General features: G+C 37.4%; 1 protein-coding gene across 1 annotated transcript in view; it reads left to right on the top strand.

The window, feature by feature from the left end:
* Positions 1–10,671: 10,671 nt before the first annotated feature.
* Positions 10,672–27,362, top strand: part of adgrb3 (adhesion G protein-coupled receptor B3) — a 113,311-nt gene continuing 96,620 nt past the window's right edge. The window contains exon 1 of the mRNA XM_062430109.1: positions 10,672–11,425. Within this exon, the coding sequence (XP_062286093.1) occupies positions 10,672–11,425 (754 nt within the window). The remainder of the gene's footprint in view (positions 11,426–27,362) is intronic.

The following is a 27,362-nucleotide window of genomic DNA, read 5'->3' as shown; positions in this document are numbered from 1 at the left end:
AGTAAATTCAACTACACCTCATTTAGATCAGCTCTAACATTAATATTTTTACAGCAGCAGAGCAGATATCGGGTTAAAAATGAAGGCGACCGAGATTAAGTGGGAGCTCCTGATTGATTAGTAGAGCCTCCAGTAGACAATGGGCGTTACCAGCACGCTAACACCAATGACAAAATTATGGGGTTAACTCACATTCTTCTTGATTATTAATGACTAAGCAGCTCTTATCCAGGCATCCTCAACATTGTCTTTTTCCCCCCCTATCCCACCCCCTCACTTCCTCATTGCATGGGAAAATAAATTATAGACAGGAAAATGAAAATGTGGCAGGTGATTTGTCGGAAAGATAGTTTGTTATTGTGTCTATTCAGGATTGATAATTGCCAAGGTGACCTATGATCTTCTTGATTAACAAGGACACAGCTCTCCATCTGACTGCTGCAAGGATATTTTCACAGCCCTTTGTCAGCATGATTTTGCTGCCTTTTTTGTATTGAATGAATCACACTGATGTGTTATCAGTCATCCATATTTTCTTCCCTATAGTGTTTTTTTTTTTTAAAAACCTGTGAAGTAAAAATGATTTCTTCTTAATTTACTTGTTGGAAATTAACTGAGTTCCAAGTCAAAACGCGCAGTGACTATGAAGAGTGAGGAAAGAAATTGTGCCAATTTGTAAAATAAAACACAGATAGCCCACCGTAGGATAATTATTTTGTTTTTTGTGTTATCCAACCCTGCCATTAAAGATGAAGTTTTCAAGGCACAGTGGCTCATGGAATATTTACATAGCCATGGTGTGGGAGTCTAAGGCCTGGTGGTTGGAACCACATTCAAAGGAAACCGATAAAGACCCTGAGGATTCATGCGGTGCAGCATTGTCTCATACAAAAAAAAAGAAATGCAGGAAGACTGCTGGGGAAAAAATACCTTGATTTAAAATTCAGTTCTAAACCCAGGCATGGGAAAGGCAAATAGAAGTGTGAGTGGAAAGTAAAGCAAGCTGTATGCAGCAGACTGGCATAGTTGGGTCACACATGCATGACAGACCCTACATATATTTTTTTTTCTCCCCCCGAATGACATATTCGAGTCAATTCCAGGAAATGTGCTGGTTAAAGCTTAGTGGTTTGTCTCTAGAAAGCTGATCTGCAAGCTTCTGCAAAGCAAAAACAGGATTCCTAGCATTTGATTTGTACTCATTTTCCTAAGAATCATCTGAATTATGCCTGCTTTCCTACAAATATATTAAAAATGAAAGTGAATTTATTAATATTTATAATGAGCCATATGGTAAACAAGTTACTCTGTGGCTGTGAGATTTGGTCTGGTTTGGTAGATTTCTGAATCATTTTCCTAAAAGGAGAAATCTAATAAGCAAATTCATTTGAGTATACAGCAGTCTGCTATATTTAACCTAAAAAGGACCAAAGAAAGATGCTGATGAAGTGCACACTTGTCATCTTTAAGATCACACAATACTGTGTTGATCTTTGATTACCTTTTTTTGTGACTGCTAGATATAGTGGCCATACAAACGATTGCTCTTTGAAAATCATAGTAAAATGCTGAATGCATTTTATAATCATTCATTTTATGATGTACGGTGATCAAAATCCAGTGTACATAAAAATTACAACCAATGACACCATCACAGATTCCTAAACCCCTCCGTCTTGCTCCAGGCTTACCATCATATAAAATCTGCAAAATTGCAATTTCTAAAATAGCAATGTAGTATGTTGGTGCAGATCTTGGTTTGCACCTGAAAACCTAATTCCATGAGTGTGTGCTAATGGCATGAATGTATTTATTTGTAAAGAAACAGGGTTTGTGATAATTTCCACCCGCACATCCTGCTTCTTCCAAAAATATGTCAAACCACTGAAGTAAGACACCATCAGTTTTTTATTTATTTATTTTTATGATTGTGAGCACTGTCTCCAACCTTTAGAGTCTTTGCTCATTCAAACACTGAACACCATGTGTGGGTGACTCAACTGTGTACCTAAAGTTATTTTGCAGTGATTAATTAAAGACAGCATCCACACTATTGGAGCACCCAAACTCAATTTAAACTTTGTCATCTTTACTTTACACTTTCTGTTGTTGGCAGGCAGTTACCGATAAACACAGTGCTTGTGACTGTGAACTATTAATCAGACAACACACAGTTAGATGTTGTGCTAAAAACCTTCCAAACAGACTAGCCAACCCTCAAATAAAGTGTTACTCGGATAAGTGTGTTTATTTTGCCTCTACAGCTCCATCTAGTTGGTTTTCATCTGTGCTATCACTGTCACGCTCAAGTATATCAGTTAAAGCTCAAGGTTCACTAGCGCTTTCAGCTCTTCTGCCTGGCATCAAGGGGTTAAAAGCTGTTCAGTCACTGCTGTTAAAAGATGAGATCATATCACCCCTATAAAGCATTTTTACACTGTTGACTAACTGACTTTTAGATTTCCATGATTACTGCGAAGACGCTGCAGGGTCAGATACACAGTTACGTTTAGATAGCATACACCATGCGAGATGGACCTTGGCCTAATGTCTCTAAGCAGAGGCATTCAAAGACTCTGCTGTTGTTACCACTGATAGTACCAGAGTGCAGTATATCATTACACCATACATTTCACCTCATTAATCAAGCAAGGTTATTCTAAGTTGAAATTTCAAGTGGATTTTAGGTTGGAAGAGCTTGTCTCAGCAAATGATGTAGTACAGCGTCTGTGAAAACATTTGAAATACAGTACATTTTCACTTATAAAATAGTGAAAGTGTGTTCAAATTTTAATGTTTCAGGGCCATTAAATGTTCATTCACATTAAAATTTTGATAAAAGTGAGCCTTTGAAACTTTAATTTTATTGATAAATGACAAGTGAAAAAGTTATGTGGTTGTATATGTTTGAAATCTTATCTTGTGACAAATTTCAGATGACAAAGGGCTCCTAATAAGGCACCTTGCTGCCCCAAGGGGCTCAAAAAGAAAATGTAATGTATTATCAATATGACAATAAAGGCAAATATCCCTGGTGTTATTGACAGTATTGCTGATGCTTGTGATGCAAAATCTATGGAATAAGTGTATTAATGTCTTTCTTAAGCGTTGCATTTGAATGAATTGCCTACTAGTTTGTTTCATTACATTAGAATTCAAATTGGACTGCTGGCAAAAACAAATGTGGTTAATAATGCATTGGTATTGACTCTTTAAGGGTCTTGTGTGCAGGAGTCAAAAGGCTCATATTCCACACGTGGGAAGTCATTTTGATACATCGATTGCATGTGCAGTATATCTTCAAAGAGCCTCAACTATGCATCTTTTTGACAGACATTGATTATCTCATACAGTTAACATACATTTCCCTTTGCACTCACTTGAAGTGTTTATGATTACCATTACAAGAAGAAGTGCAAGAACTGCCCTCAGCACTTAACCTCATCTCAACCACAGCACTCTGCAATTTCTGCAACAGTTTTTAATTAAATATGAAGAAAAATGGGAAAACAGCCCTTGAAGGGATGCAAGGAAAGTGCCCACACTTTAATTTGTTAATAGAGTGGTACATCATTAGTGTAATGATTGCATCGAACCATAAGACACAAACCTGTATACACTGATAGTGACATCCAGTAGACGTGTGACGCATGAGCAACATTACATGACGCATGAGGAACCTTTAAGCACAAATCCATAATGCACATTGTTTGCGATCGTGTTTAAAGGAGTCAAGTCAACACAACACTCCTACTTCCACAGTGTGTCTACACATCCTCACAAGTGTCTTTGGCATTGTCCTGTCAGTGAAAGTGATTATGCACTTCTATTCATGTCCCACTAGGTTACTGCCTCCTTATTTAATCATGTTGCTCTAAATAGTAAGAGACCTGTGAGTTCATCCAGGGAGATTATTGCTTTTTACATGAAACTGCAGGACAAAGAGCCCCTTTACAAAGGTTCACAACTCTTGCTAGTGGCTTTGTGAGGCTTCAGGTACATTTGTGATTTCAGCTACAGGCTCACAGTGATAATGCTAACATGCTGATGTTTAGCAGATTTATGTTAACCACATTCACCATCTTAGTTTAGTGTATTAGCGTGATGGCATTTGCTAAGTAGCGCTAAGGACGAAGTAGCTAGTTAAGGCAGATGGAAATGTCATTTGTTTTGCAGCTATTTCATCATAAACCAAAGCACTGAGGATGACGCAAAAAATGAAATTTAAAGGATAACTAAAGTTGTAATTTTTCCTTAAGGAGCTGAATAGCTGGACCAAAGTTCATGGGCCATCCTCTGGGGACCATTAATGTGTGTCTGTCTTTGCAAACCATTTAACAGTTGTTGAAATAGTTCAGTCTGGCAAAAGTATTGGAGAGGACTGATTGACAGACCGACACTGCCATTTCTAGAGGCACAGTGCCAACATGGCTGAACTGCAGGATGGCATCTTTTACAAGAATTAATATACCTGATTATTTGCTTATGTGATACTATAGTATATACTAGAGGGTAAAATCTAGCAACACAGTTGTGAAGAGACAAGGAGACACTCCCAGATCTGAGCAATAAAGAAATATATAACTTCTGTAATGATGAATGGAGTGATAACTAATTCCACAACAGCACACAAGACAAGAAACAAAAAAAAAAAAAAAATTCAGCACTTCAAGGAATACCTCTCTGAGATGAGCTCATTTGAGGTTTACCAATAAGTCATCCATCTGAGATTCCTACAGGGAAGAGCTTATTATCACTGTACTTTAAAAATGTAACATATGGAATACCTGGCAGAGACTGAATTGAGCTGAAAGTCTGAATACATTTCACTGGTTTCTGGAAAATGTATTCTGTGTGTGTGTGTGTGTGTGTGTTAGTGTGTGTGTGTAGTGGGGAGGGGGGGCACTGTTCCTGTATGCACTAGTAAGTATAAAGAAAGCCCATCTATGTGAGTGATAGTTCATACTATAATGATTCATAATGGTTGGTTTACATCAGTAGACTGATGTTTATCACATGATCAATAGACTGATGTTTATCGCATGAGATTTTGTAATTGACGTGTATACTGTGAAAAAGCCATTATATCAAACAGATGTTAAAGTCGGCATCCACATACACATGCGTGAGTGCAGGCTCAGTGACACACACACAGAGAAACAGGTGATAATAGGGCTGTTCTTTATGCGAGGTCATGAATAATTCACAAACCATGTGCTCAAACAGATTCTTGAGTTGACAGAATGACAGATTCAGCAACTGCTATTAGATGAGAAATATCACAAATGTTTTAGAGATTCTAGCCGGGCATAAATTGATCTGCTGTGTGTGCTACAGTGCTGATGAGCTCTAACTGAATGCAATCTCTAGATTTTTCATTTAAACATCAAAAAGGCTTTATGTACACTTATAAATATATAAATCTGTTGCACATACATACACACATTTGACATTCCTTTGACTTGAACATAATGCAATTTACTGTACACTTAATCAGCAACATTTTTTCAAAATTACAACACAGACCACATTGTGTTTTTATGTTGTTTATTCATTCATATTTTTACTTTCAAACCACAGAGAGGAATTCATCTTTAATAGGATATATCATATTATCATTGGGTGCATACGATTCCAGTCAAAATGCAATTATAGTAACACTTTCTATGACGCCCTTGTGTCTAATGCATGATAAATATTTATAATGCATTATAATCTGCTTATAGCACTGTATAATTAGAGGTATTATCGATAATTTGAATCAATTTAGTGTTTAGAGTGCATTTTTTGGGAGGAACTATTACATTAGCCAAATGGTGTAATGTCTATCATTCAGTTGTTCATTACTCAACTCAACTCATATCCACTTTATTTATATAGCACTTTAAAACAACCGCAGCTGAAACAAAAACTGTCAAATTGTAGTATTCACTTACTTGTCTGTTATGACCTGTTAAACACAAATTCATTTTACAGTTTGTATTGTTCTTACATACATTCAATTTTTTTTCACTTCACTCAAAGCAAACAAAGACTACTTATAGTGACTTATAACCAGCTTGTAATGTATTATATTTGCCTGTAACTCAAAGCACCCAATGACCACTTAGAGATACATATCACATAATAATGCGTTGTAACACAGATTATAATGCATTATACTTATATGCTTACTTACTTACTTATCTGCTTATACTGTATTAGAACCATGAGAATTAAAATACACTATGACCCTTACAAAAACATTATGAATGTGAGTGCTTAAAACTTAATAGTGCTATAAACACTATAATGCATTATATACACGGGTGTGATAGAAAGTGTTACTGCATTAATTTCTGGTTTGACTTTGACTACACACTGTTGAACTACCTTTTGTCATTAAAAGTGAATTGCATCTTTTCTCCTACTTGCAAAATGACCAAACATGCAGGGTGCCATTTGGACTCTGGAAATGTCCTTGCAGGGGAGAGTGATGGCAGCATTCCTGAGGCTTGGCAATTGGCCTCCCCATGAGTCAGTGGAGAGATACTTAGTGTGTTTTCATTGTTCAATAAGGCTTTGCATGAATTTCTTCCAATTCTTAATTTACTGAGCCAAATTCTCCCTAAATGCCAAAGTCTTCATTATGGCCGCGGAAAGTGGGCTGGCTCGAGGTCACCCCTGATGTTCCACCGGCTGCCTGGTAAAGACTAGAATTAGAACGCTACCGCAGTCACAGGCCGTGGCAACCAACTGCGCTGAACGACTCCAATCTCCTTTATAAGTTTGGCACCAGATTAACAATGTTGTAAACGCTGCATGGTACAGGATGTTGGGGATATAAACAAGTTCTTTCAGATTCTCACATTGCTGTGGCTCTATGTTGTTCTGGAGGATTCTTTGGAAAGGGTCGCTTATAGACACTTCATACTGAAACTTCCTGGAAATAAATAAACAAATACTGTAGGCTCTTCATGCAGCATCTGCTCAGATGGAGCACATTCAGTCAAGGCCTGAACGAGACGGTCAGGCTAATGAGAGTTAACTGTGCACAGCGAAATGGTTAGAGCAGCTGACCCATTCTCCAAAATGTATAAATTTTAAAAAAAATCAGTGGTGAAATTGTATTGGAGAACAAATGCTTCGATCTGCACAGCCCAATCTATCACCTGCCTTTCTGAATATGCAAATAATTCCAAATATGCAAATGAACTGCAGCTCCAACATGAATGAAGGTCATCCAAAATGCATATGGAGATTGCAGGCCTATAATTATGAATCCAATGCTTTATTTGCACCTGATAAAAATGACCCACCAAACTGAACAAAAACCATCCTCCATCTATAATGGGAAGGAAATGTGATCAGCAGGTGATTCAGATGACTCCCCATCCCCTGTCCATTATACTCCCATTCTTTCCATGAATTCAGCCAATAGGCAATGAAAGCTATTGCAGAGCCATTGATGCCGCATTGTCAGTGACCAATTGCTGGAAGCCTGAAGATTATATTGGATTTAATTGACTGTTGCTTGTTGAATGAACGCTTCTCAGAATATCTGGGCAAAGCACTGAAAGAAGAAGAAAAAAAACAACTCAAAGGCTGAAGCTTTTTTAAAGATTTCATTTGTTTGCCAAGTAGCTGGCTCAAATCAATTGGCACCTTATTCTTACCTTGAATAGCCATCACACATAAGCATTTCCCTGAGAGCACACGTGTGTTTTAGAGGAAGATGGAAGGAAAAACACACAGAGACAGACACACCAGGTTTAAGCTGAACCTGTAAGGTGCATAACAACTTTCCAAAGAGGGCTCAGCTCAACTTGCCCCATAAGCATTTGTTCCAGCAGTGTGAAGGCGGCGAACAGGAGGGCGTGCAGCGTGTTATAGACCGCCAACCAGGGAAGAAATCAAAACAACAGCGACTGTCACCCATCAGGAGAGAAGGAAAAAATACCAAGCGAGCTTTCAGGTCCCACTGACAGAGAGCAGCGGTTGTATTCATGATCACACTATCCCCATGCATTCCCCTTTCCACTAAAAAAAGAAGAAAAAAGTCCATGAAATATTCCTGTGTTGGCTGCTGCAAAGCTCGGCGTTGTCTGAGCGCAACTGAGAGGGTCCAGTTCAGGGGGGTGGGGGGGGGGGGCTTTTGACTCGAATTAAGGGGAGGCTGGATGACCAAAAAAAAAAAAAAAAAGAAAGAAAAGAAAAAAATAGAGGGAGGAGGGGGGCAGGGAAGAAAGTGGTGGTGGTGGTGGTGCCAGACGCAGCGACAGTAAGAAGCGTAGGCCTACGTACGTGCTTTATCTTAGCGGCTGAGTGTGTGACGTGATATTGCAGCCTGCTCCTGAAGCTCTGCAAGCACCGGGCAAAGCGCGTCTATTCCTCTCTCTCTGTTGTAACTCACTATAGCCCCCAACATCTCACATCCACCCACTACGGATCTTTTTTTTGTGTTCTCTCCCTCCTTTTTTTTCTAGAGGAGGGGGGCTTGTGCGACTTGCTGGAGAAAACGTTATCAGTGGGAAATAGAGACGTGGAGCCTGCCGAATTAATTTATGGTAATACTGTAAGAATTTCTCTCTTCTTTTCATCACTCCAAGAATTTCTTTCTCTCTGTGTGTGTCTCTCTCGGTCTTTCTTCCAAAAAAAAAACCCCTTCACCCCCCCCCCCCCCCCCCCCCCCCTCTCTCTCTCTCTCTCTCTCTCTCTCTCTCCCTCTCTCTCTCTCTCTCTCTCTCTCTCTCTCTCTCTCTCTCTCTCTCTCTCTCATTCTCTCTCTCTCTTTCTCGGTGGCTGTCGTGGTGTTGTTGCGCTCCGTTTTGATGGGAAAAACCCAGAAGAAGAAGAAGAAGACGGGGGGGATATGAGCGGGCAGACCGGAGTGTAACGCATTTTATTTTCATCCATTGAACCATCTTGTTGCGCCGGACTTCTATTGTCGGGAATGGGGAGTATTGATTCACTGGAGGGCTGCAGAATTTATTTATAAAGGATGTGGTCAAGTATGTTGGAAAAATAGCCATAGCTTCCGCAGTGTAAGGTAAGATTATTATGATTATTATTATTGCCATTCATATTATTATCATTGCATGAAGCCACCTAGCAGCTGAAAAGGCTGATTTTCCTGTGTCATCTGTCAGTTAAAGTTTCGCCTCCCCCTGTTAAATATTTGTCCTGTCTATCCAACATGATGGCTTTAGAGCTTTCATCCGTCCACATTAGTCCAGGGTGCTTAACAGATAATTTTTTTAAAGAGCTGATCTCTCCTAAGAGGCAGAAATCACTTTAAAGTGCCGAGCGAGCGTCGAACTGACACTGCATGAGATGTAGCCCGTGTCTCTATTCAGATTTCCTCTCGAGACGGAATTGCTTTTAGAAGCCCCGGCAATAAAATCAGCGTCTCTTGACGACCGATTTCTCGTCTCCAGAATACTGATTTTTGTGTGTGTGTGCAGCCTTGGTCATGAATCTTGCGCAAGGATGTGGAATCATATGGATTTATCGCGACTAAAAGCTGGTTTCACTCATAACTGCCTCCACGAATCCTTATGTAACACATATTTTATCATGACGTGCAGTGACGGGCTGGTTTTGATCATTCAAAAAGGAGTAAGTTGGAGAAATAAAAGTGAAAAATATCTATTCTCTGGACTCTGATATCTATAGCCTACTTGGGATTTCAACGCCTACACACACACACACACACACACACACACACAAACACACACACACACACACACACACACACACACACACACACACACACACGCATGCACACACAGTTTGAGACACGCACACGCAGGCACGCGCTGCTGTGACACTGCTCACAGCTGCATTGCCTGTAGGATTAAAGCAATCAGGACATCGCGTTGCATTCTCTCTTTCTCCATCTCTCTTTCTCCCTCTTTTTCGCACACAAACACACTTAGGCGCGCGCACACACTCGAACACACACGCACACAAACACGAGCGCACGCACACAGACACACACACTGGCTCTTTGTCAAATTGCATTGTCAAATATGTCAAGCCCTGAATTTCGGAGACATGGACAGAAAGCGCGCAGGAGGAGAGAAGCCACCAGACGGGCACAGAAAGACATTTTTCTAGTCTGTGACTTTGGCCTCCACATATTACCTAACTGTCGTCGGAGGAAACAGACTAAGTCACGAAAAAAAACTGCCTGGTTGTAAAAGGTCCGTGTTACTGCGTAAAATGAGCAGTTGCATACCACAGCTTGCGAGGACTCAGCCGGACTCAGACTGTTTGTCTTTTGATGTCAGATATTCTAAACAGCTATGTTTGAATATCTCCAGGGATTGTGCCACACCAGATACGACCCAATTAATAATGTCTAAATGACTTACATTATTGCACCCCCCGCCACCCCCCATAAAATTAAATTTAAAAACATTTCTAAAAATAAATAAATAAATAAATAATGATTGAAGCAACCACAAGGTGGCAATGTTTGCACAAAGTATAGTAATGAAGGAGGCAGCAAGGGGATGCAGAAGACATGTTGCTGAGGTTACTGTGGCATTCCCCCCCATTTTCATGGTTAGATGTGATAAGAAATGTGTGAAGCACATCAATCAGACTTGATAAGAGATGATCTCTCTTGTTTCCAGTGACCTAACATTCCTCTGTGTCATTCTCTCCCTACAGGCCAAATGACATAGGATGAAGGCTGTTCGAAACCTGTTGATTTATATATTTTCCACCTATCTTCTGGTTATGTTTGGATTAACTGGTGCCCAAGATTATTGGTGTTCCACTCTGGTTAAGGGGGTCATTTATGGATCATATTCGGTGACTGAAATGTTTCCTAAGAACTACACAAACTGTACATGGACGCTGGAGAACCCAGACCCTACCAAATACAGCATCTACCTGAAGCTATACAAGCGAGACTTGAGCTGCTCTGAATATTCTTTGCTTGCTTATCAGTTTGATCATTACTCACATGAAAAGATCAATGAATTGCTGAAAGTCAACGAGTCTATAGTGTACCTGTGCGATTCGAAGAATATTTATGTATTTTTGCTGTATGACAAGAATTTTGTCCAACTCCGGAGAGTTTTCCCTTATGATTATAACGGATTGACGCCACAGAAGCTTGATGAGGAGGAGAAATCTAATGTGGAGTTTTTGGTGTTGAATAAGGCCAGCCCCAGCCAGTTTGGGTGTCAAGTGCTTTGTACGTGGCTGGAAAACTGCCTGAAATTAGAGAAGGGGACAGTGGAGACATGTGGGATCGTGTACACAAAATGCACTTGCCCTCAGCACTTAGGCGATGGAGAATCAGAGAGTATGCTCATGTTGAACAACGTGGTATTACCTTTAAATCCACAAACGGAGGGCTGCTTGTCACCCCAACTACAAGCTGGGCAGATCTGCAATCTGAGTGCAGAAGTGAAACGACCTCCTAAAGAAGGTGAGTATCCTGTAATTTTTCTCCTTTATGCTGACATAGATGTAGAATTAATGGAGTACTGTATGCATAGATAAGATAGTAATCATGTCAGTCAAATGTGCACGTCAATCACTCCCTCTCTCTGCCCTTATTGCATGTTTGAAGTGTGATGGCCCATGAAACAAAGAACACACATAGATGTATAGGCTGTAGTTGGCTCAGAAATGTGTCAACTTCGAGAACAAAGCTGCCAGAGGAGTTGGGTGTAGTAAAGACCACACCAGCACAAAACCAAACCACTAAAAAGGGGTCTTTCATTTGGTTGGACTGAATTCAAAATGCACTATCATTGCTGTGAATTTAAAATGGCTGTTTTTGTACACATCACCACAGAGTTAAAATGGCTGCAAATCCTAAGATAATTTTTTTGTGCTTTATACATTTATGTCAGTGTCATCCGTAAGAGGACCAACAATGGCCAATATGGACATGTCCTCAGGTTTTACAGTCACATGGAACTGTTGGGACCATTGATGCAGGAGCGTCAAATTGGACCTCATTACTCATGCAATGCAACATTTAAAACTTGTGAATTAAGTTTAAAAAACTAACTCCTAGTCAAATCTGTAGAATGGAAATGAAAAAATGTTGTATAATATAAGAGTTTTTGTATTTTTATAGAAGCTTTATTATATAGTGGTGGTGCTTATCTAGTGTTGCCATAGAGCAATGCAACGTGTTTTGACTGCAATTTGGAATTGAGCAATAATTAACAAACAGCTAAGAGTTGACTGAAGAAAACATCTGTAATCATTAGCAGTAGATGTGCTAATGATGTAGCGAAATACGCTACATTTTTCAGAGGTGAGATGCGTGAGACATAAAGGAGTGGCATTCATTCTAGCACACTGAAGTGAAAATAATGAGTCAACCTTTAGATTTTGGGGAAAATAATGACAGCACGGAGAGTTATCTCCCATGTGGTACCAAAATAACAGTTGCAATAATAGCACCCTGGAGAACAGGTGGGAGTTTTCTAATCAAAAAGAACAGGGGAACATCTTTTGCAGCTGTTTGCTTGACTCCTCCTGACTGCTGCAACATGCTACGTCACATTTAGTCATGCTTTTGAAACACACTAATACAGGATTTTACAGATATTATATCTAGAAACTACTACACCTAAAGTCTTTTTTTAATGCTTTTGCAAGAGTTACTTCAAATTTCCACAGGAGTTTTAAAGTGGCTGGCCTCTATCAAGTTGGATGATAAACTCATTTTGAGGAGGTTTCACCTACCCTCACACTAGAGCCCTTAAGCAATAATGCATACAGTTTCTGATGCAAATTACCACTACAACTCACCCTGCAGTCAAGTAGCATGTACAGTAACATCAGTGAGTATGACTCAACTGTGTATTTTTGTCATTTAGTGAATCCTATGGTCCAATCGCAAATATTACCAGGAAACATTACGCTTATGTGCACAGAAAACTCTCTGCTCCAAAATAACATTTGACATTTTTCTATCAGCATGTTAATAACAGCTTAAGAGCACAGCTTATTTTTTTTCTCTCAGAAGATTTTCCACAAGCTTCTATTTATAGGGCTGGTTGATGGGAGGTTTGAATAAATCCGTTTTCATCTGGATAACGGGGATATCACCACTAGGTTTAAAAGAGCACTGTGTCTCTTGTGGCAGCATGGTGACAGAGTGGGTGTTCCTGATGAAGAATAAAGCATTACAAACAGTCGACAAGGGCTCCATTTGATAAAATCGCTTGTCTTTGATCTTCTCAGTTCCTGGTAGAGGATGGCTTCAGAGCACATCAATGAAAAGCAGGGCTTGAGGTTGTATACTGCAGCCATGTCACTGAAATACCCCACCAATGTTTCACCCAGACTGAGGATATCAACATTTTAAAGGTTAAAGCTCTTAACTATTTAAGGTGATTATGCAGACAAAGGACGGACCTGATTCCTTGATACTGTGGCATTTTGAAAACCACCGTGACACAACTAAATCCTAAACAGATGTACTAGACGGATGACTCATTTATGCAGTTTTATTTTTATCACATTCTCCCATTTCATGAATAAAAGTTGTAAAAGGAGACAGCACAGTGGCGCAGTGGCAGTCACAGCAAGACAGATTTAATTTGCGGTCTTTTTTTGTGTGCGTGTGTATGTTCTGTGATTGTGTGGGTTTCCTCCCAAATCCCACACAACTAGTAGACTGATGACTCCAAACGGGCCATAGGTGAATGAGTGATGTCATGGTGACGTGTCTAGAGTGCTCTTTACACAGTACAACCAGACATGTGAGAATATGTTTCCAACCAGATATCTGCCCTTTCCCCACCACATCCTGCACAGATGCTGGTATTTACATGCACGCAAGCCTAAAATCCCCAAATTCACAATGTGCTGTTTAAATCATCCACAACTTGCACTTGGCTGCAGGAAATTAACAACATCATGAGGAATTGTCTTGTTTTGTGGCTCTGTTTTCTAGTCTGCCCTTGGCTAAGGAAAAGAGTCTCATTCTTTGTCTCGTTTTGTTGGAGCATGCCAATTTTTGAGGATCAGGGTCAAGGAGTCGCATTGTTTGAGAGGAACGCGTCACGTCCTCCATGGTGTTCGCTGTTAATGAAGCCTCCAACTGTGATGTTCCTGTAGAGATTTGTCACTGTCTGGTGCAAAATAAATCATGACAATCACATTCTGTTCGCTGAAATATTGTCACTGAAAAGCCTATGTTGTTTTATTTGCTTTTAATGCTTAAAATGAAACTGGCAATATCAATTTTGCAATCTAAACAGTATTTTTTATACTGTCAGATATTTCAGTTCATATACCCGCACCCACCTCTACCCCCACTTCCTATTTCCGTGCTGTCATTGACTTATTGGTGAAAAAAGACGACAGTGACAGTAAGATGCTTTCGGGAGATTAGGGTTTATAATTTACTTCAAACCCAGTAATGCTACAAAGAACTGAAGCTCATAAGTATGCATAATTTCAGATAAATATTTTATGAGTATACAAAGTGTGCCTCCAAATTTACTGTTTGCACAAGAAGTAGGTTAGAAATGACTGTGACATCACAAATTTGAGTCCTGATCTTTTGTTTTCTACTTGAGAGAAATTATTCACACTTACGAACACAGATTTGATTCCCAAATGTACAACATTATTAAATACATCACTTCTTTATTTGGATTTTCTATCTTTGTTTAATGATGAATGATTTGAAGTAACCTTTAATCAGACAAAGAGGGCAATACAATTTCTGTATTGAAATTAATTGGATTACTGACGGTCTTACACTATCTAAGGAACATATGCACTTTAAGACCAAATGCAGGTACTTATTTGTGCAGTTGCAGATACTTATTTGAACATTACGGTTTCTGACTATGCAGACCATGTACCATGTGGAAAATGGCAATAGGATTTTATTGGCAAATGAAATGTGTGTGAAGCGTTCTAATACACTGTCACCCGCCAAAGTCCTGAGCGCTGCAGCAGCTCAGCCTCGCTGCCTCACATAGTGAGGCCTTTTATTCACTTTGGATCTGAGTCAAGTCACTCAGTAGTCACACTGCATTATGCTCACCCCCATTGTTCAGTACACTTGGAGGCCATTTTAGTTCCAATTCAGTGAAGGAGAGAGCTCAGCTCAACAGCACTGAATCTGTTTGTTTTTGTCTTAGATTATTTGTCTTTAGCCATAGTGAATATCTTCAATATCCCGATTCACCCTAAGACTAAGAACTAAGAATTTAAGACTAGAGTAAATATTCTCTGCATGTACAGCTCATGGATTTGTAGATACAATAGTTTCTACCTGTTTTTTTTTAGCTGTGTGCTGTGTACTCATTCATCTGTATTCAACCTTCTGAGACAAAATGCTGAAAAAAGTTGTTAGGGGATGACAAAGTCAGCATTGTTAATCTTGATAGACTGAAAGACCCTGAAGAATCCAAGCAGCCATCTTCTTTGTGCATTAATTGCGCATTCAATTTTTCTAACTCGAACAAGAAACAAAAAAAAGATGGTGCTGAGCATGGAATTGGTACGTTTTATGCTGTAATCAATTACACACCTTTGGTTTAATTTCAGTCAGTTTTGTTATACATTAACTGAAAACTGCTTAAATGAGGTCAAACGTAACACCAAGAATTACTTCAGCTTCTGCAAGATGCAGTAGAACATTTAAATAAGTGAGCACTGTGCTTGGCTCAAAATTATACACATAAACTGTATATTCTTCAAATGGTCCAGGTCCCTGTAAAATTCATGACTCCTCAGTCATTTTATACATTGATATAAAACTATAAAATCTATTGCCATGTTTGATGTTCTGCGTAAACCACTAACACTGTCACACATGGATGCAACCATTACACATTTATGATACAATAAAGGTTGCACCACATAAGGCTTGGTGAAGTTTGTCTTTTGCATGACAAGTTAAGTGATTAAAAGAATAAAACTGGTACAGCACTTCCACATAGAACTTTCTGATAATTGCTTCATTAAAGACTCTGAAAACCTATTTTCAAAATGATCTTCCTGGTATGACGGATGGGGTCCAACATGAACACTTGATTATTTTCTCAAATCTCAGTCAGTTTTGTCTCATTTACAAAAGAAGATGACATCACTTATTTCTTTGCCACAATTGCAGTTCAACAACATTTGAATCAAAATCTGATGACAGCTGTCAAGAGGTTGTTTGTTGATGTAGTCAGGATTCTGTCAGTCAAATCAAATGTGATCACACCCACACAGTCTCTGAAGCTTCTGAAGCAGATTAGTTTCAGATCCTTTCAAACTTTAATTGTTTCTTATTTGGTCATAAATAATTAATATTATAGAGAAAACCATAACATTCAATATTAAGATTTATGGGGCTTTAGATAACAACACAGATGCTACATTTACATATACATTTAGCTATATTGTTGAGTTTATCTTTTTAAAGCTACAGTATATAATCTCTTAAAAATATGTTGAGAAAATATGGAATTGTTGGAATCCTTAAAGACAAGATTTTCCTATTATTATTTATATCATTAGTAATTTAGGTTGAAGCTGCACTGTTTCTACAGTCAGACCAGTATAAAGAAGGTTGACAGTGTCTGTACTAGATACACACAACAGAGATATTAATGGCCAATTATAACTTTATAAAAAATAATAAAGTATCAATGCAGAATGAGTCATTTATGTAGTCCTTTTCCTACTATATATGTATAGTTTAGCATTGGCAAAATAACTAAAACTGAAAAGAGGCATTTTATTTAATACCACCTGCAAAACATTTCAGTCAATTATCTTCAAGCTTAGTGTCTTATTTTCGAATTTTTATATTATCTATATACTTCAAACTATTTCAAAGAGCTACTTCTACCATTCACCAGCCTTGCAAGCTATGATAACCTGGCAGCTGAGTGGATGAAGATCAGCTGTGAATACTGTTGTTCATTTGACATGGATTTGTGATCTCCGTCTTGAGGCTCTGTTTCAGCGGTATGACAATTGGAAGTCAGAGTGATAACTCTCCACTACACCAGAGCATGTACTGCCAAGTGCCTCAGAGTAAATTAAAGGCTGGTGTTGTCACAGCTGAACTGCCGACAGGAAATGCAGGAAGTCTGGAAGAAAACCTGAAATACAATTTCGAAAGTGTGGACATGATTTATGAGTTTCAGGCATCTTGAAATAAATACACAGTGACTACACACCAAAAATGACTGCTTGAATAAATTCAAACTTAAAATGACAATATACATGCTGGATCACCCTCAAACACAAAAAATAATGTTGTAGCTCTAACTACCACCAATACCAAAATAATTACTTTTAATGATTTGTATGAAATTTTAAGACTGTTAATCTCAAACTTATTCCAGAGTCCAAACATAGTAATTAGCTTGACTTGATGCAGAGTAAAAGTTACCCGTATATTGCTCAAACAGACTCAAACCTAAATTTCCTAAATTAGCACATCAACAGACGGCCCATCTCCATTTCTTTTCCATTGTCATGGAGGTGACAAGTGCCGCTTTTTCATTTTACAACCCACAGTAAATACAATTGTCGTAAAATGTGTGAGTATTCTTAACAGTTGTTGCCTATAATAATGTCATATTACAGCAGGAATCGTAATCAGAGTAATGGGTTGCATAGTGTATTATCTAATTCTCTGATGTGAAGCAGCCACACCTCTTGTCCTCAAAACTGTACTGCACTTCACCAGTAAAATCCCACATAAGCATCGAGAAAACTCGCATGTCTGATTTATTAGCGTGCGCACCCCACCTGTATGCATGTTTCTTGTTATGAATTCCAAACAGTGGCAGATTTGTGTGCCGGTATCCAAACTGCAGCAACTCCCACAACTACTCATAAATTATTCTTGAAATGCCACAGATTCGCCTGTTTAGCATTCAAGCTCCTATTCAACTCTTTCAGCTTTGCCCATTAAATAGAAATAACACAAAGCAACAAATCTAAACCACTAGTGTGTTGTATACTGTGGGTTGACACACGATTTGAAGGTTTGACATTACAAATAAAAAGTTAAATAGTAAGAGGTGACACATCTTCTTTACTGATCTGTATCTCATCTTCTTTATTTTAATTGCCTCTGTACTATACTATAATTAGCATATTTTTTCATTTAAAAAATCAGTTTTTAATCTACCATTTATACATATGGTGTGGTCCTCTAAATGGCTGCACTGTAGGAAGCATTTTAACAGTCTGTATGATACGAGGAAATGTATTTAAGGTCTTCAATAGTGAGATTATATTCATGCAAAAGACTGTTTGCGTAATGAATCATTTGCAATGAATAAGTCTTAGATAAAGCACTCTCTGTTATAGACCTTTTTTCTGTTTTTTCACCGCAGAGAACTTATTTTGTATCTCACCATGAAGCACACTGGTGCTGCATCAATTTTGCCGTAGTGTGTGCATGACTGAAGCTGATGCTGCTCCTTGTCAAAGCCTCCATACCGTCTGCTACTGTGCTGTTTCATCACCACAATAGCAAACACATACTTATCACGAAACATTTCCAATTGTAATTGCACATCTTGCTTTGACATCACAGCATCCAGTCTCTATTTTGCAATTTATGAGTTAAAGATAAGTGGACCTTATAAATCAAAGGAATAGACACTGTGTGCTGTTGTTTCCTTTGACTTCAAAAAGGTTTCTATATAAATGCAAACATAACTAATGAGTCTCTGTAGATGAAGAAAGCTGTCTCATCTGCCTATTATACAAATTAGATTTGTTTATTGCCATCATATGCATAATTCAATACTAACCATCATTTCGGATTTGCTGCCATGAAAATATTCCTGCAGTCTCATTGAGGAGGAAAGAGGGAACACGGTGAACTTGTTTCCATTACAGCCAGCTAGAACTGAATGTGAAATGAAGGTTCGGTATCTCTTCTTCACAGCAGAAAGAAGCCGCTCAGCTCATTGTAAAAATAAAATTGGACAACAGCAATTGTGATTCTCATAAGACACATTTATTTAGAATGTGAAACTCTACAGAGTGGGTCTCTGTGCTATTCATCCGTCTACGCATACATGAACAACATTCACATGAGTGTTACAGCTTTGCCCTACAGTTCTGAACAGAGGGTGAGTCTTTGAAGCTGTGGATAAACACTGTCACATGTCTTGAATATTTCTCGCTTATTTTTTTAACAAATGACCTAAAAAATCTTATTCCAACTTTTGTGTGGGCTGGCTTAATGTGGTAAATTTGATCAAGCCCTTGTTGTGCTGTGCCAAAGATGTTGATGCAAATTATCCTCTGCTTTCTCAGTTGCATGTTTCTGCATTTCAGCCCAGTTAGTTTTGGCCTGTCACTGGATGGCTATTTCAGCCCACTGAGGAGAGGAATTTGCATAAACATCCACCCACACAACCTGGGAAATGAGTCTGTCACTCAAAGACACTGTCTATGTGGTAAAGTGGAGGCAAAATCCAATTTTTCTCTCGAGGGGCCTCTAACTGCTCTCACTGGCAGTCCCTCTGCAGGGTATGGCAAGTGTCCTCAAGTAGAAATGCAGCCTTTAAAGTTACATGGTATACTATGATCTAGGGCATCATTCACTCTTATATAATCAGCACTGCATAACAATATCATGTCATCGACACGCTCCTTAAAAACTTTGAATTTTATACGGTACCACTCAAAAGTTTGGACACACTTTCCCATTCATTCTAGTGAGAAAGTGTGAGAAAGTGAAGGTACATTTTTTTCAATGCAGTAAGAATTTAGATTTTTTTTTTTACTGTAAGATCCACCAAAAAGTAATACTAATACTAATAATGCTAGATGGTTGTAGATTCTTATATGATATACTGCAGTATTATTATTAGACCTGTAGTGCTGACAACTGCTGTTTGAATGACTTACTCTAGTATGCAGTTTGGTCAAGGGCATGAGCTAAAGGTGAATACCGCTCAATAATTCACATAATGTCTTGAGATTGTCCAATTTAGAACTTGAAAACGTCCTCTTGAAAATACAGACTAATTTGTATAGATCAGGAAGCTCAGACTGTACTCATGACTCTTTTTTTGGTAATTATTGGATGCCCTCTTTTTCATCCGTTCCATTTACCGTGAACACATCACCAACCAGGATTTTTTAAAATGTATTTATTTTTTCACTTCTAAGAATCACTAGTGCTTCCCATAAAGGAGAAAAGAAAGCAAAAAAACAACATTAGAAGTAATAAGGATACAAACTAATAATAATACTTGAATTTCCTTTGTACACAAGCCTTCCCTTTGATGTAAAAACAAGCCAACTGAAAACAATTGAAGATGAACATTCTGTGTTCTGTAGACAATGTAAAATGGCAGAGTAAATAAAACAAGCATTACATAATGCACTATGCAACAAATACATGCAATGGACGTTGTTTATCTAACCATCAGCATTCAGGCACAATAGTTTTATCTTAGAAGGGTTGCATTGTGCATACTGCACATTGAGCTTAAACTGAATAATTCTTGCAACAGTACCGTTTATCTTCCACATAGTAACCCAAAATGACTAAAAAACATTGATTTATTATTATTGCTGTGATCAATTTGTACTGGATAAATTCACCGTCATATGATGTGAAAATCATGGTTTCCTTTGACCATCATAATTGCTTAATTTTCTCTTTTTTATTTGCAACTATTTAATTGTGAGTCAGGAGTTGTGTTGATTTTACAACTTTAATAATATCACTAATGCATCCTTTGCACTGCTTTTAATAGTAATTGGAAATGGAAAAATGTGATGGGCATAGTAGTTATTTTGGCGATCTTGGTGCTACTAGGCAACAATTATATACACTCAACGGACACTTTATTAGGAACAGCTGTGCAATCAAATGTAATCCAATACAACAGCTCTGCCATAAATTATGTTTTTACAAAGCTTATACGTTTTCAGTTTTTGTTGACATTGTCAGAAAGGTGATAATTCTACTTAATGTTTGTTATTGAGGTCCTAGTGGATGGTGGTGTACTGAAGTGCATTATATTGAAAAGTATTCATAATATTTTTCCCACCTCATGTATGTTAATGAATTGGGCAAAATATGACTAACATCATTCACTATAATACACCCCAGTACACCACCACCCACTAGGACCTCAATAACAAACATAAAGTAGAATTATCACCTTTCTGACAACAACAACAAAAGCTGAAAATACATAAGCTTTGTAAAAACAGAATTTATAGCAGAGCTGTTGTATTGGATTACATGAGACTGTAGAGGTGTACCTAATGAAGTGGTTTGTGAGTGTAAACTGTTATCGTTTAAAACACTTTTCTTTTTCAAATGGAAGCTTGACAGACGCCTGACGAGATATTTCAGTAATGGCCATCACTTACTAAGACAACTGACATTTGCTTGCACTGCCTGTATGTTTCCATGGAGCATTGTGGTTATTGAGCTCCTCTCACTGCAAGGAGAAGTCTTATGTAACAGACTGTAGAATGAGATTCAGAAATTATCACTCTGCAACACTCTTGTGCCAGACTGTCATCTTGTCTGCAGCTGTCTGTCCTTCACAGCTCACAGAGCGACTGACAGTGAGTCTCTTTTAATAGTCAATTACAACTGATGGTAATAATAATAATAATGAGGAAATCATAACTCAACTCATTTATTGCTATTTAAAATATTGGGTTGTCCTACAAAATTAATATTTTAAGAGGAATAGAGATGATCAATTATTTAAATCACCTAATCAGATCTGTCGCATTTTTATTTTTTACTATTAAAATATGCCTTGTGCTGTTGATAACTGCGTGACCCGGAAGAAGTTATAGAAAAAGGAATGATGGAAAGTACTTCCTGGACTGTAGGTGTTTCTTTGTTGAAAATGTCAAAGAAGATTGGGGCCCAATTGGATTTATAGAGTGAAATAACAAGATCCTTATTACAAACAAATAAAGGTTATAGTCAGTTTGGCAAATCCAGACTGAAATCTGAATATTTCATCAAGTCTGTACACAAGGGAACTTAATTCAAAAATCAAATTTGAATCACATTCATAGCTGCATTGAAATCAGATATAACTCAGATTGCTGGACAGTGTCAGATTTCAATGGCCTTTCAAGCCACTGGCACATGATACTGATATCATTTGTCACTTATGCTGTCTGGTGTGGTAGTCTTCACCACAACTAGATATTGTTATGGCTTGAAGAGAGAGGGCTTATCTTTATTATTCATCTGGCCTTCAGCATGCTGATTTGACCTCTGTCAGCAAACATGACTACAAAGTACTGAGCCATTACTACAAAAAACAACTAATTCAGATGGGTTAACAATGCCTGAGCATACAATTCTCAATCAATCACTTGCAAAAAGCTGTGTGGACAGTTACTCCTAATATTAGATTGGAGACACAAATCTGGTTTTCTAGCAGTCTGGATATTGTCTTTTGGCAAGATAGCTTGTATCCACTGTCTTTTGGAAATCATTGTCTGGACCTATACCAACATGACTCATATGAGCGTTTTTAAAGCTAACACACCAGCTGTTAAGGTCATTAGCATTGTTAATTCACTAATATTTACCATATTAGTTTAGCATATTAACATGGTTATGTTTTTTAATTGGAACTAAATAAAAATATAAGCTGATTGTCATTAGTTTTGCAGATATGTCATCATAAACCAAAGTATGGGCAAATTGGAATGTAAACTTCATAGAGGAACAGGACAGGAGATGACCAAAGTCATTAGGATTCATACATTGGGAACCATAAATCTTTGTACAAAATTTCATGGCAGTCTATCCAGTAGTTTTAAAATATTTTAACTGACATCAAAGTGATGGATTGACCACATTTTTGACGGACACTGCGGTTATGGCAATAATAACAACAGTAATGGATTAACATAAAATATAGGCAGTTAAGTGTTAAGACTATTAACACAAACCCATGGTCTGTGATGTCAAAGTCATGCTCCTATTTGTGCTTAAGGAAGTCACACATCTTGTTTTTGGATCTGAACATAAACTTAACTCATTTTCACCTGCTTGATTAAATGACCCATGCTGCCATTTCCACTGAGAGGACAGCTTCAGTGTTTTCCAGCATTAGTCTAACAAAGTGCTTTGAAGTACTGAAATGAAGAACCCTTATTTCTGTCTGTCTTTATCATAGGTAATGTAATTGCACTGCTTGAATATTTCATATCATAAACATGCTCTTTTCTTAAATAATCATTAATTGTTAATTTACTCACAATCTCCTCGAAGTCTCAATGGCAGCGTTAGGGTGAGATCTGTAAACACTATAAATGAGCAAATCACACCCCGCCAAATTTGTGAAAGTCTGCTGCAGAGAGCCCATCCATTCAGCCAATATAGAGGACACATCAGATGGTTAGATGCTCTCTGCAGTATTGTATTAAAGAGAAAGAGCTTCAGAGCAGAGGAGTCATAATGAAATGTGACAGATGAATCAGAAGCACTTGGGAGATGACTTTGGATTACTGAATCAATACTGTACCCCCGCATCTAGTCCAGATTTCCCAAACCTGCCTTCCAGTAAAAGCCCTCAGTCAGGGTTTGGATTTTCTATCCTCGAACATCAACGCTTCGTATTCCAGTTTAATTGTACATAGTTCCCACAGCAAAGTTAAGAAAAAAATGAAAGATGCAAATGAAGTTCTGGGATATTGCATTACTCACATGAAACATGTGATCACATTATTCATTGTAAGAAAATCCAGGACATGTACGTAATCTTTATATGAATCACTGACAATTTTCACATACTTAATTTTAATTCTTAAAATGGAGCTGCCTGGCCAACACTTTCCCACTGCTTTGTAACTTCAGTTTGATTTATGAGTCCTTCTTAGTCCCATATAGATATTTAGATTGTATTAAATCCAGTAGTGAATGCAAATCTTCCTATAAAAGCCTTAAAACCACTCTTTTCAAGGATGTTCATGGGGTAAGACAAATTATCTCAGTATATTCAAAATAAAGACAGTAGTGATGGACTGACACATTCATTGTAAATTAATTATCAGCATTTCATAAATTACATTTCATATTAGAAACATACTTTTTATGCTTCATAGATATTCTAGCAATCACCACTACTTGCTTCATGGTTATGTTGTGTTAGATGTTAGCTGCACATGTCTAGTCATCTACAACAGATCCAGTTAGAATAAGTAGCAGGTCATTTTATCAATTTCACATCTTATGTTGTTGTTGTTCATCTTTAATTTGTTAATGGTTAATTTGGCCACAATTTGATAATCATGTGACAGAATAAAATTATACTTTTGTTTGGAAAAGTGGTTTTGTGCTCTTCTGTGTAGTGGCTGTCACTGTGAGCATGATATAAATCAAATATGGCTGTCGTGTAAACTCTTCGCTCCTTTCTGTAATCAGTTTAGTCTTTGATTTGGTGCATTCAAAGACACCTTTGTTTCCAAAGGAAACATTAATATGTGTGAAGCAGTTTTACAAGCCTTTGATTTTGTCTCTTTGAAACATACATCTATGAAAAGAGGTCACGTGATACACAGCTGCTGTGTGTGTGTGTGTGTGTGTGTGTGTGTGTGTGTGTGTGTGTGTATTATATCAAACTAATGAATATAGAGCAAATGGCACTGAAGTGATAATGTAGAATATAATCGCCCTCTGATTCTTACCCCTCCTCAGAGCTTCATTTTATTTCTGTCACTATTGATAAACATTTCCTGCATTTGTCATTCAGGATGAATTGGTACATTAGAAAATTAACTTTTCTTGTACTATGCATTTGTACCTTCTTTAAAAACAAAATTGAAATGCAGTGCATACTGAGTATAATTTGAAACGTACAGACAATTGTGTAATAAAGAAATGCAGTAAATCACCTAATGTATTCATTTGCTTTAATAATTCATTGCCTCATTTGTTGTAATTAGAGCTACACTGATTTTTGGGGCTGATGCTGATAGGAGGGGGAAAACATTCTGATATTGATCTATTGGCTGATAATCTTATCTATACAAAATATATAAATAAACACATTTTTTGCAATGATCTCTCAAATGTTGTGAAACACTTATGACAAACATATGTAATGGAGGGGTGATACTTTAAAGCTTAAAAATGCATTTTTTGTATAAAATGACATCAGCACTGAAACAATAACCTTTACTGGAAGTATAATAATGATAAATTATTTTATACAAAAACCATATCACAAAAAACAAACAAACAAACAAACAAACAAACAAACAAAAACATATATACATACACTTAACTTGAATAAGAACAAAATATATTACATGCTTTCGACATAACTTAAAAAGACTATTAACACATATTGGACACCTATATGTAATAGGTCAATAACGGCCTATAATAACAGCTGCCTGATATATTAGTCAGGCTGTAATTTTGATGCAGAACAATAAAAATTGAGTTTGTTTTGGTCAGTTGCTCTCAAATCCTTTATTTGTATGTGTTCATGCTATTCGATCACGGCACATAATCATTAATTTAATGATTGTACATTTGTATTTCCTTTTTTTCTGACTGGGAAACAAATCCAGATGGAATTTGAATCATCACGGTTGCTGAGAGTTTGACTGCATGAAAGACTAAACACAGATAAAAGACACTGCAAAAGCTAAAAGCCAAACAAAGCAAGCTTTTTTTTTTTTTTTTTTTAACTCTGCAGCATTCAACAACATCAGTATTCCTCTTTTCAAAAACTTTGCTTTAAAAAATATCAATGTGGGGATGATAGCTGGAGGTCAATATGGTCATCCTTGTGCGTCAACTGGTCATGTGGCCACTCACACATACAAAAAACCCTTGTTTTTTGCACTGTGATACATTTAGTGCAGCCAAGTAAAACAAATATGCCCTGATTGTTTGGGTCCTACGTGTGCAATGCTGTAGATGTAAAAGAAAATCTGAAATGTAGCTTATAAAATATATAAACGAATGCATTGCAGTTTTGGTTTATGAGCAAAATATTTTGATTCACAGGTACATAAATGTATTAATTCAGGCATCTATATTTGATGATGCCCTATTTGAGATACTGGCACAAAACAGATGCCATAGTAGAAAGGCAACAATAAAGTAATATCACTGTGGTTTATTGATTCCTTCCTTCCAGTGACAGATTGTTATTACACCAACAAAGATGAAATGTTATTATGTGAGACATTTTGCAGCAAATTAAACATATCATTGCAAAATTAGATTTAAAAAAAAAATAACACAAAGCTGTAGTTATATTTGACATTTGTATCACTCATTTAAATGTGAAATTTCACAAGTACATGACACCCTCACTCAAAATAGCAATATTAAGCAAACCATCATTTTTGTGTGCACATTCTCTATGAACACTATATCTACAGTATCCATGGAAACCATTGCTACAAATGGATCATGCACTCAGAGACAGTGCAGCCATACTGGACAATCTTTTAATAATCTTGAAGAGAACACACTTACAAAAGGTAAAATGCATGATGTAAGGATTACAGTATTATAGTATGATAGTAGATAGTATGGGAATATGTAAGGTTTATAGACTTTCATTTTGCCCATGCATGTTCAGCATCAAACTGTACTGTATGATGTTAGAGAGTTACAAAACTACAACACTTCGATTCAAATGTATCCTGCCAATACTGTGCTATAATTCTTGTCTCTAGTTTTTTTCAACTGTAACATTTCTACATCCATAAAGTACATTTGAGTCAAGCACAAATTACTAGTGCACTAGTGCATTAGTGGTAGTGTTCATAATGGTGGGCTGTTTTTGGACCTCTGTCCTTTGACCTGATTAAATTATACAGTAAAGTAAGCCAACGTCTTTACTTGCATTAGCAGTCAACCTGATTAGTTCCATAATGTATTTGATGCATCCAATTGGGGTAGTTTTAGCAACTTATAAGCAATTTATTTTACAAAAGCTGATTTTAATATTGTTAACACAGGGTCAAATATTCACCATACTAACATCTCTGGATTTAGGATCTTTTCTGTTAAGATACAGCACTAAAATTTAGCATATTTTTCAGTGATTTATTCTTTTTATACATATGCCATCCAGCATGTATTCCAAAACCTTTAATACACTATTTCATACAATAATACAGTTGAATTTAAATGTATTTCATTGTTGGACATTTGCATAACAAACAGTTCTACAACAAAGAGCCCATTCACTCTTAAAGTGTGTCTAACCATAAGCCACATAAATGAACAACATTACAGTTACTGCTGCTGCAGGGCCACCAAGCAGTGACGGAGGCATTTCAGGTTTCTTTGGGCACTGACACCTGGAACAGCTCTGTGGGTTTACCGCTCCATGGGCACATTCATATGAAAATGTCTATACCCTCCAGTGCTCTCAGACAGGGAT

The sequence above is a fragment of the Scomber scombrus genome, chromosome 12 (assembly GCF_963691925.1).
Source record: "Scomber scombrus chromosome 12, fScoSco1.1, whole genome shotgun sequence".
Lineage (NCBI taxonomy): Eukaryota > Metazoa > Chordata > Actinopteri > Scombriformes > Scombridae > Scomber > Scomber scombrus.
Note: the sequence above shows the minus strand (reverse complement) of the source record. Positions and strands in the feature narration are given on the sequence as shown.